At 40.1% G+C, this 12,328-nt stretch overlaps 1 protein-coding gene across 1 annotated transcript in view; it reads left to right on the plus strand.

Annotated features, from left to right (window-relative positions):
- The window catches only part of LOC122931526 (dynein beta chain, flagellar outer arm-like), a 466,905-nt gene that overhangs the window by 72,608 nt on the left and 381,969 nt on the right, over positions 1-12,328 (plus strand). The window contains exons 26-31 of the mRNA XM_044285594.1: positions 2,372-2,584; positions 6,424-6,635; positions 7,267-7,486; positions 8,668-8,821; positions 9,554-9,708; positions 11,418-11,594. Of these exons, the coding sequence (XP_044141529.1) occupies positions 2,372-2,584; positions 6,424-6,635; positions 7,267-7,486; positions 8,668-8,821; positions 9,554-9,708; positions 11,418-11,594 (1,131 nt within the window). The remainder of the gene's footprint in view (positions 1-2,371; positions 2,585-6,423; positions 6,636-7,266; positions 7,487-8,667; positions 8,822-9,553; positions 9,709-11,417; positions 11,595-12,328) is intronic.

Raw genomic sequence — 12,328 nt, forward strand, 5'->3', positions numbered from 1 at the left:
ACATAAATCACGGAACAAAAGTTTAAACTGAGAAAATGTACCATTTTAAGGGAAAAATATGTTGAATCAGAATTTCATGGTGTCAACAAATCCCCAAAAAGTTGGGACAAGGCCATTTTCACCACTGTGTGGCATCTCCCCTTCTTCTTACAACACTCAACAGACGTCTGGGGACCGAGGAGACCAGTTTCTCAAGTTTAGAAATAAGAATGCTCTCCCATTCTTGTCTAATACAGGCCTCTAACTGTTCAATCGTCTTGGGCCTTCTTTGTTGCACCTTCCTCTTTATGATGCGCCAAATGTTCTCTATAGGTGAAAGATCTGGACTGCAGACTGGCCATTTCAGTACCCGGATCCTTCTCCTACGCAGCCATGATGTTGTGATTGATGCAGAATGTGGTCTGGCAATATCTTGTTGAAAAATGCAGGGTCTTCCCTGAAAGAGATGACGTCTGGATGGGAGCATATGTTGTTCTAGAACCTGAATATATTTTTCTGCATTGATGGTGCCTTTCCACGGTGGCACGGTGGATTGTGTTCACTGACAATGGTTTCTGGAAGTATTCCTGAGCCCATTCTGTGATTTCCTTTACAGTAGCATTTGTGTTTGTGGTGCAGTGTCGTTTAAGGGCCCGGAGATCACGGGCATCCAGTATGGTTTTACGGCATTGACCCTTACGCACAGAGATTGTTCCAGATTCTCTGAATCTTCGGATGATGTTATGCACAGTTGATGATGATAGATGCAAAGTCATTGCAATTTTTCGCTGGGTAACACCTTTCTGATATTGCTCCACTATCTTTCTGCGCAACATTGTGGGAATTGGTGATCCTCTACCCATCTTGGCTTCTGAGAGTCACTGCCACTCTGAGAAGCTCTTTTTATACCCAATCATGTTGCCAATTGACCTAATTAGTGTTAATTGGTCTTCCAGCTCTTTGTTATGCTCAAATTTACTTTTTCCAGCCTCTTATTGCTACTTGTCCCAACTTTTTGGGGATTTGTTGACACCGTGAAAATTTGAATCAACGTACTTTTCCTTTAAAATGATACATTTACTCAGATTAAACATTTGATCTGTCATCTACGTTCTATTACAAATAAAATATTAACATTTGCCATCTCCACATCATTGCATTCAGTTTTTATTTGCAATTTGTTTAGTGTCCCAACTTTTGGAATCCGGTTTGTATATACAGCGCATCGGGAAGGGGTTAACGACCAGTGGCTTACTGTTACAACATGCTGATTAGGCGGGCACAGGAGCAGTGCTTGCCCGATCAGGGACAGGGCCCTGGCTGTCGATAACGCCCAGGCTGATGCTGTAACCCTCAGAGTTTTCACAGATGCTGGTGTATTCACCCCTTAAAAGCCTAAGCGCTTTACATCACTTCCCACAATGCGATCATGTGGTGACAATGATTGCTATGGTAGGTAATAATAGAAAAAACGGACGGCACTCACCCCTTTTTTGCGCTGATACAGGACTTCTTTTTATTGGCAGTGGGTAGCGGACAACAAATGCAGTGATGTAACCAGCTGAATGGGCGACGGCCGTTTCGTACCTAAGTGCTTTCTCTGGCCCGGGCTCGGGCTATTGCCATATTAAGGAAAAAATACATAACAAATTGTGGGGTGCTTTTTCTCCTGTTAGCCCCTATGAATATGAAAAAATTAGGGCTAAAAAGTACATTTTATTGGAAGAAATGAAACTTTTCATTTTGTCTATAAGTACTATGAAATGCCTGTTGGGTCAAAGTGCTCACTGCACCGAACAAAAAAATTCTTGAAGGGTGCAGTTTCCAAAATTGGGTCATTTTTGGGGTGTTTTTCTACATCAGGGATTCTTAAAATGTGACAAAAATGATTCCAAATTCCAGTAAAATCTGCCCTTCAAAAACCATATGGCGCTCCTTCCCTTCTGAACCCAGCCATTCCCATGCAGCCATTTATGACTTCATATGTGGTGTTTCTGTAAAATGCAGAATCAGGGTAATATACATTGAGGTTTGTTTTGCTGTTAACTCCTGCTGTTTTACAGGAAAATTTGATTTAATTGGAAACTCTCCCAAAAAATGACATTTTGAAATTAAATTATTGAATAATGTGAGGGGTGTAGTTTCTAAAATAAAATGACAGGTAGTGGGGTGAATGTCTTAAATGCTGAGAAATTTTAATTTAGAAAATGGTGTCAGATGGACCACAAACCACTTCTTTGTAGCTACAGGTACGATTCCTTAGCTGTGCAGACATTTACATATTTTACTGGTATATGCATTGCCTATACCAAATATACAGCTATTTAGTGATAAGGCATTTGTTTTAATGTGTCTATGTAATGTCTAAGTATTTATTTCTTTACTAAACAAGGTTTCTTCCAAGCAAGTGGAGATGGAGGTGCAGTTCGCTGTGTTGCAGAAAACAGTGACTCTTTTAGGAAAGCATCTGATGTCTCTTCCAGCAGAGAGTGACGTTCTTTATAGGACAATGCCTGCACGCTGGAACAGTATGAAAACCAAGGTGTCACTTGCCAAGCAACGTCTGGGTCCTAGGATACAGCACGAAGCTGACATAGTCACCAGGGTAATTTCTCTGACTAATCCTCAATAATCCCTGTATTGATTGCGTTAATTTTAATACAGTCTATATAAGATTGTTACAACTACTGAAAGCATTATAATCTTTATGTATTTTCAAGTAAGAACTCTTAGAAAGGCCTCTACAAAGCTAATTTAGCTAAAATATTTTTGCTGCCTTCTCACAGTTTTATTTTGGTACTGAATTTCCACCTGTTGTGCAAATGCATGAATATTAAAATGTTTCATACATATTTGCATGTACAAGAAACATTTGTGAAGCAGAACAGTTGTTTTACTGAAACCACTGCACTGCTGTAATCTATTACTTCTTTATAGTTACTTGATCAGGAAATAGCAATTCCCCTGTGGGCCCCTGTGCAAGTGGCACAGAAAACTGTACTACATTTAGCTAGATAATGTACAGCAGCTCAACCAGCCTGACATCAATAGTGGGGAAATTAATGGAAACCATACTTAAGGAGAGGATTGTGGAACATCTAAAATCCCATGGATTGAAAGATTAAAAACAGCATGGGTTTACTTCAGGGAGATCATGTCAAACTAATCTTATTGATTTTTTGACTAAAATAATAGATGGCGGAGGTGCAGTAGACATCACTTATCTAGACTTTAGTAAGGCTTTTGATACTGCCCCACATAGAAGGCTTATCAATAAATTGCAGTCTTTGTAATTGGACTACCATATTGTTGAATGGATTAGGCAGTGGCTGAGGGACAGACAACAGAGGGTTGTAGTCAATGGAGTATATTCAGACCATGGTCTTGTTACCAGTGGGGTACCTCAGGGATCTGTTCTGGGACCCATATTGTTTAATATCTTTATCAGCGAAATTGCAGAAGGCTTTGATGGTAAGGTGTGCCTTTGCTGATGACACAAAGATTTGTAACAAAGTTGATGTTCCTGGAGGGATACACCAAATGGAAAAGGATTTAGGAAAACTAGAGGAATGGTCAAAAATCTGGCAACTAAAATTTAATGTTGATAAGTGCAAGATAATGCACCTGGGACGTAAAAACCCAAGAGCAGAATATAAAATCAGTGATACAGTCCTAACCTCAGTATCTGAGGAAAGGGATTTAGGGGTCATTATTTCAGAAGACTTAAAGGTAGGCAGACAATGTCATAGAGCAGCAGGAAATGCTAGCAGAATGCTTGGGTGTATAGGGAGAGGCATTACCAGTAGAAAGAGGGAGGTGCTCATGCCGCTCTACAGAGCACTAGCGAGACCTCATTTAGAGTATTGTGCTCGGTACTGGAGACCATATTTCCAGAAGGATATTGGTACTTTGGAGAGAGTTCAGAGAAGAGCTATTAAACTGGTACATGGATTGCAGGATAAAACTTACCAGGAAAGATTAAAGGACCTTAACATGTATAGCTTAAAAGAAAGACGATACAGAGGGGATATGATAGAAACTTTTAAATACATAAAGGGAATCAACAAGGTAAAAGAGGAGAGAATATTTAAAAAAAGAAAAACTGCTACAAGAGGACATAGTTTTAAATTAGAGGGGCAAAGGTTTAAAAGTAATATCAGGAAGTATTACTTTACTGAGAGAGTAGTGGATGCATGGAATAGCCTTCCTGCAGAAGTGGTAGCTGCAAATACAGCGAAGGAGTTTAAGCATGCATGGGATAGGCATAAGGCCATCCTTCATATAAGATAGGGCCAGGGGCTATCCATAGTATTCAGTATATTGGGCAGACTAGATGGGCCAAATGGTTCTTATCTGCCGACACATTCTATGTTTCTATGTTAATAAAAAAAAAAACTGGGTTGATTATTTAAGGAAGTGCCTAGTTTATTATTATAGATTCATTAGGTGGCTGAGGTAAGTTCTAGGTTAAAGATCCTCTTTAATGAAAATTATGTGAGCATTGTATAAACATGTCACTGAAGTTAGGATCAGAAGTCACATTTGTATGTACCAGAGGAAACCAACTGATGTGTGGCCACTGATCAGCTGGGAGGAACTGGCTGCTCAGCATTACAATTGCCAATAAACAGTTGATTGGTCATGCCCATTCTGCCAGGAGTATCAGTCTCATGGCATATAAGAGGCACCACAATTTAAACTGTATATGTTTTATACTTGTTTCGCCTAGAGTGGAGTAGACAGGATGCCTCCTGCTTCTGTGTAGCCCAAGAATGGTCATACACAAATTATAAGAAACTTGAGGAATGACTTACTGTGGGTTCCAAATGCGGTAAACACTGTATTTGGTTAGCAATGTGCATAGTGGAAACACTATTCCGTCATGTTTCATGATGGGAAATATTTTATCCTCTAGGCCTGATTCAGTTTTCTCTATTTCAAATAAAGTGACTATAGCAACCTTTTCTTGTAATACTTTACTTTTTAGGGGTCAAAATTAATAAGTGAAGCTTAAAGGTTTAGAGATTCAGATGTTTTTTTAATTTAAAATGTACATGGACAGAGGAGGTCAATCTAGTTTAATTACTAAAGTACTATTGAATTGAACTACTGCTTGCAAGCCAGTGTATTCACTTGTATGCTATTCTGTGCAGGTTAAGTGGTGTCACTGAAAATTACATGATAATTTTCCACTGATGTCTTGAGAAAAACATAGCTTTCTTTAGAGCTTAAAAACAAGAGCTTTTCTGCTTGTATAAACTAAAATGTGATAGCCCCTTTTAAAGACAGCGACAAAAAAGATTTTTAACAATGCATTAGACTGAGCTACTGAGCATACATACACTGTACAATATCACACCCAACACATACTGGTACACAAATATTAAAAGATCGGCATGGGTCCCAGGGAAAGTCCCCCCCATTGAATTCTCCCAACAAAAAAAAACTTTTTTTCTTTTTAACTTTCTGCTTGGCTAGCTTGGATATGCCCCCATTGTCTGATAGGTGTGGGCCCCACCTCTGGGACCCACACCTACATTGAGAACGGAAAGTTGTGGAGAGCGCACTGCGAATAAGCAGCCGCCCTCCATTCATTTCTATGGGGCTGCTGAAAATAGCAGAGAGCTGGCTTGGCTATTTCCGTTAGCCCCATAGAAATGAATGGGAGCGGTGGCTGCGCAAGCGTGGTGCGCTCCCATTCACTTGTATGGGGAGAGCGCTTGTTGGTGGCCGGACCCCAGGAAACCCGGGGTACTCCAGCTACCACTTTCCCTGTAACATTCTTAGCTCCACTTCTGTGATCTGCACCTATCAGACAATGTGGGCATATCCTAGCCATATGCCCCCATTGTCTTTTGCTAGTTTATTAGAGCTAGGCATGTATACCTGAGTTAGTCTGTCAATGATTGTCAAAAGATCTGTAATTACTTTATAATAACAGCTTTCATTAATGTCCCCTGTCCCTTTCCACTGCTCCCTTCAAAGACAGTTGCTATGGCTTGTCTGTCTCTGGCTAAGAAAACAGGAAGTCGGAGGGGCGGTCCTTCACACTGCATGCCTGCATTAGGCTTCAGAGTGAGGAGGCGTGTCTCTCAGTAATCCAATCTAATTGGCTGGCAGGGAGCTGCTGGCTACAGCAAGTGTGTATGGGAAGTGATGGAAAGCAGTTTTGGCTTCAGAGAACTGAGAGTTAGTATCTTGGTGTTAATATTTGAACAATGGGGGAGATTTCAAAGGTGGTGCAAAGTAAAACTTAGTGTAGCAACCAATCAGATTCCAACATTTATTTGTCAGAGCTCCTTTGGAAAATGAAAGGTGAATTATGGTTGCTATGGGCAACTAGGCTAGTCTTTCTTTACACCAGTTTTGATTAATATCCCCCATTGTCATTTGCTCCATTTTGAAATGTATTTTTCCTGTATATTTATTTGATTTTTGTAACAGGATTTAGAACTGTTTCAACGTAAGCTTGATGTTCTGGGCTCTGATATTGAGACTTCTGAGGTATACAACTATGAATGCACATCGCAGGAAGCCTTTAGAATCATTTATAATTTCAACGCTCGGGTTCAAATCTTGCAAAACGAAGCAAAAGACCTAAAAGAACTTCAAGATCTTCTGGAGGCTACGGTGGTTGATTTCTCCATTTTAAACAAGTATGTGTTATCTACATATTTCCTTAGTTTTTTTTTTAAATAAAAGATTGTAAGATTTTTAGACTTAAACTATGTGGAGACTTTTGGACAGCAACTCAACGTGTCATCTGACTGCAGCTGTAGCTTGAAACTATAAAACCTCGAAAACCAGCCTACTGCTGTTGTCCAGTTAGAGATTTTTTTTTTTTTCACATCTAATACTGAATCATTCCGGTTCTGGTAACTGCATGTGGATTGCCACCAGGTGCAACCCAGCAAGTAGCGGCGGCAATCTGCATGCAGTTACTGTGGCAGGACCCGCTCCATGTACCAACACCCTCAAGGCTTATTCCGACACCGTTAAACCCTCCCATGATATGACTACTAAACACAATGAAGTTTTGAAACTGGCCTCACTCAGATGACGTCAGCTGTCCAGGGTTTTTGCAGACCTAATGGTGAGTGAATGAGTCTTGAAGGAGAATTGGGGCTGGATTGTGCATGCTGTGATTTTCTTGGCAAGGACCGGAATGTAAAATTGGTTATATGAATTGACCCATTTACTACCCAGATAGGAAAATCATTCATCTGAATGAGCCCTTATCATTTCTGCCATGATTACATCTGATATTATTTTTTGGACCTGTCTTAGCTGTGAAGACCTGCTGCAGAAACTCAGCCTTGTGTGGAAACATGTAGATTCAATTCTTCAAGAGCAGGACATATGGAAGAAGGAGTTGTGGCAGAATATGAACACAGATGAAATTTACAAAAGGACAAAAAATCATCTAGCTCTTTTGCAGTCTTTTCCTGGAGAGATCCAAGAATGGGATGTTTACAAGAAAGTGTTGGAAGTTGTCAATATCATGCATGTAAGTTCTTTTTTCTGACATTTTTATAAATGTAGTGTTTTCTTATATGAGGATCCTATGTATTATAATCCAAACTGCTTTAAACGGGTTGTCCCATTGTAACAACTTAGCTAGCTCCCACAGGATAGGACTTAAGGGGGTCATTTATGAAGCAAAATACGGCACTTTTTGGCATACTTTTGTCGCAGATTCAGTTGTAAAAGGCATTTGCAACTGAATCTGTCACTTTTTCCTGCGCACGCAACTTTACTGAGGTGGCGGAAAAAGGCGGTGTGGTGTGGGTGGGGAAGTGGACTGGCTGGCCTGCCAGCCTCAATTATCATTTTCTATGCCTGTTTTTGGTATAGAAAATTACTTAAATCTCCATGCAAGTTGCACGGCCAGTGCCTAAGTTGTGTAGAGGCTGGCACCTCTACATAACTTAGGCGCATCAAGCGCCAGCTTAGACCGGTGTCTAAAATTCCGGTCTTAATTATTTAAAGGGGTTGTGCAAGGGGGGGGGGGGGGTAGGAGTTGGCAAACCCCCTCACTTGGCAGGGCCTGTAAGGGGAAGAATACATGCCTGCTTCCCTGCCCCTCGCTGCTTTTCCTTCCAGCCTGTGATGCTCCTCTGGGCTCCCTCCCTGTCAACATGCTGTTTAACATTGCCACAGCCAATCAGAGGCTGCAGTGGCGACCGGATCCCCTTACCTCATGACAAATGGCCACAGTCTCTGCAGCGGTCAGTGATTGGCTGCAGCGATGTCAAGCAGGATGTTGACAGCGAGGGAGCCCAGTGAAGCATTGCAGGCTTGGAGGAAAATGAGCTGGGAGCCAGAACCAGTAATATTTTCAGTTAACTTCTATTTACAGGTCCTGCAAAGTGGGGGAGGGGGGTTTGCCTACCCTCCCCATTTCTTGCACAACCCCTTTAAAGTAATACTAAGGCTCTGTGCAGACTGTATTAGAGTCTATCATTAGAGATATACATCGGCAAGATTTCCTTATGTATACCAGCAGAAGACCATGTCATCTGCTACTGTGTATGCATACAGTGCCATACTGTAAGTTGATTATTGACTCTAGTTCCAAAAAAAGATGTACATTTTTAGTGGTGACCCAATAATATATTGAAAGTGGTCTTTATTAGATTGCTATTCAGTCTATACCGTACCTAAAGCATTTGATTTTTATCATTCTAGATGACCTTGCCTTTAATAGAAGACCTCAGTAATCCTACAATGAGGACAAGACATTGGAACCAACTTGTCCGCCAGACTGGGGGCATGCTTCGAGTTACTGCCGATAGCCTAAAGGCAATGACCCTGGGTGATCTACTTGCTATGGACTTACAGAGTATGTTTTACAAATAACTGGTCTTGTTAAGTTCATTTAAGGGATTTGTTTTTTTCAAAAGACCAAATTTCCCAGTTTATTACATACAATGATACCATGATATTATCAATAAAAAGAGCCCAAAATCTAATTAATTTGCCCTATATATTTATCTTGCTAAATAGGTGAGAACTTGAGCAATAGAGTAACTGCCATGCTGCACCAAAGTAGGGAGACTTTTTATGTGAGTGTTTCTGTTAATGAATAGGGTTGGGCTTCAGGTAATTTTCAGCTTAAGATTGTGACTGCTATAGTCACAGCCAAACCATTATACTGGTTTCATCCTGGATAGTTTTACATACTGGTAGCCGGCATTATGTGCCAGTCTGAAGAAATCTGGAAAATAACTGCAAGCTCTTTGTTCTAACCAGCACCCCATCCTCTCCATTCCAGCACATACAGCTAAATCTATTCCAGCAACTTTATTGCATCTTGATGGCCTGTGATCTAGGCAAAGATATAAACTACTATGGCTTGATCCTTTATGGGAATCTATTAATCTACAAAGTGTAGTTTGTAAAGAAAAAAAAGATTAAATCATAGAAATATGTTTATGATTTACAATTGTGCTTAATTAATTTCTCCAAATTATCAGCTCCACTGTATAGTTGGACACCGAGAGATTAAAATGTTAACAATGGTGTATTGTATCAAGGCTAACAGACTGTTTGATTGCAATTTATGTTATATCAGAGCACACAGAAGATGTAAGGACAACTGTACAGAGAGCCATTCGAGATGTGACAATTGAAAGCTCCTTGAAGAACTGTGAAGAAGTCTGGCTAAGTAGAATATTTGACCTTAGTCCTCACAGCAGACTCTTATCACCCAGGAAAATGGAAAATGAGGTATGTGACTGAAGAGAGTCACAAAATGATATGATATGCATCTCAGCTTTTAAGGAGTTTATGAAGGGCGAGGAGTTTACCAACAGTAATTATCACCAAATGAAACGGTTTACAAATTAATAGAACTACATCATATCTATGCTCTGTAGATTGTGAAAAGGTGTGATTTAAAGGGAACCTGTCATGTGGATATTTGATTATAATCTAACTAATTATATACAATAATTAACTACTAAAAGTGCCTTAGATCTATTCACTTACTGGTGTGACAGATGGTTACCTCATAATATACACACAAAGATGCCGCATGCTAATGAGCTGATGGGAGTCCAGCGTGATGTCATTGAGTCCAGCGTATATGTCATTTAGAGCTATAGCCACTCCCCTGCCCACCTGGTGCTGATTCATATGGAAAATAAATGTCATTCAGCAGCAGGTGGGCGGGGAGAGTCAGGGGCTCATGAATATTCATGACTCATCATTATCAGCTGGAGCTTTTCAATACAAGATGTTGGCAGATTGACTGGGTCAATTAAAGAAAGTGACCCAGCATTTTGCTAAGCGAATCAGTCACTTATTTATGTTGCCCTTAGTTAGGACACCATAAAACTGGTGACAGGTTCCCTTTAAAGCTCTGGTGACCTAATGCAAAATCTCTAACATGGCCATGCATCTGTCACGCACTAAGTATATCACTGGTGCCTTCTTATGTGGCAAAGGGGCACTTGGGTCCCCTCATCTAACGGGGCTGGGTGCGTCTCCTTATAGTCACGTCCCGTCATGGCCTTAGAGGTTTATAAAACATTACAATCTTATAACGTAGTATAAAAATTTTATGCATGGCTATAAGAAAGTATTGTGGGGAAGACTTACTAAAAGTGCACCCAAAAATTTGTAAAATTTCTGCCTTGTACGGTATGGGGGTGTCACTTAGCGGTAAACATGCATGCATGCCCCACCTGAAAGGGCATGGCTTAAGATGTGACAGTTTGTGCCAAAAAATGAGCCAAAAGTATGCAGCATTATTTTAGTGTAGAGCAGGCCAACTAAAAGACTAGACAGCCTAAAGGTGCGCCAGATTTATCATCCAGCATCATCCACTGTGATAAATCTGGTGCAGTTTAGTCTAAATTTACAGGGAGTAATGTAAGAAAGTCTTTGAACCAGAAAAGTGAAATGTCTTTAGCTGTTTGTCTGTGACGTACAAAATGTGCAAATATAAAAAGTATTTGTGACATTTTAATGTATTTTGCACCATTCTTGTAACTCTATGTTTTCTAATGGCTGTGATGGTCTTTTGTACAAAGTTACATTTTAAGCCAGGTTTTTCAATTTGAAATGTCACAAAAAAAGTCACAAGTCCACCTCAGTTGACATAGAAGCTGATGGAAAATAATAATAGGCGTGCAACATTTTTTACATTTGGCACAAAAAACGAGACAATCCAGAAAATGACTTCCTTGACCATTACCCTCATGATAAATTACCCCCACACTGTCTAAATCTTAAACACTGTTAGGAAATCTGCCCCAGTGTGCATTTTGTTGTTTTAAAATTCAGAAAGTATAGTAATATATTATGGAAACCATGAAGAAATTTTAATGTTATGTTTCCTTTTTCTGTCTTCAACTTAAATTTTTGTATTCTTATTCTTGTGCTCTTGATTTAAAAATTCACATAATCTCAAGTACAGATGTGATCTATTCCAGGAACTTACCAGTTCAATTTCTGGTAGTCACTACACCAAAGGAGAAATAAACCGTAATACAACAACTGGAAAAGGCAGCCGAAGGCTTAGTAAGCAATCAGACCGTGGATTTCACCTTTCCAGAAAGACAGGCAGGGGAAGCACGCTGTCCTTATATGAGTCTCTGAAACATATAGAGGTAAGGAAGGGTATTCTGCTTTGTGTTAATTAAAGGGAATGTGTCATCAGAAAATGAGCTAAATTACATTTTATGTTAAAAACATTTGAAAGAGCTTTTGGTGATGTCATTTTCATTTTTCTTGTCACTATCTATGTTTAAAATAATCCTGCAGTTTTTGCACTGACTACTAAATGCCCCCGACCTGAAGGTGAAGGAAGTCAGTGGAGGAGACCTATGCAATTACATGCAGAGATTTCCTCCACTATGAGGAGGAGCGATTGCTAATGCCGTCCCTCCTACCCATACAGAATCATTGTTTGCCGCCAGAGGCTGTTTAGACAGCACAATCTGCTTCCAGAAAACAATGATTTAGGTGTCTGCACAGACAATCCTATTACATTTGCTTGTTCATCAGGTAATCGGTGGCACCTTTACATAGGCAGATTATTGCTAACCAGCATTCATATGAAGGCTCATTAGTGATACTCTGCCCAAACATCAGGCAGTGTAAAGAGCGTAATAATAGGCACCACTTCTTGGTCTGTACAGATTACTTTTCACCATTATCATCATAGGCAGAATTCCAATGACAGTCACCTCTATAACACAGAATCCACCATGCACAATATGTGATTGTCAAAGCTTATCTGTTCTTTTCCTTATACAATGACCTCTGCACAGGTCACAGAGCATGCCTAGAAAACCCTCCCATAGAGGTCAATGAGGTCTCCTCCTGTCCATTGTGTTCATGG

The sequence above is a fragment of the Bufo gargarizans genome, chromosome 3 (genome assembly GCF_014858855.1).
Source record: "Bufo gargarizans isolate SCDJY-AF-19 chromosome 3, ASM1485885v1, whole genome shotgun sequence".
Lineage (NCBI taxonomy): Eukaryota > Metazoa > Chordata > Amphibia > Anura > Bufonidae > Bufo > Bufo gargarizans.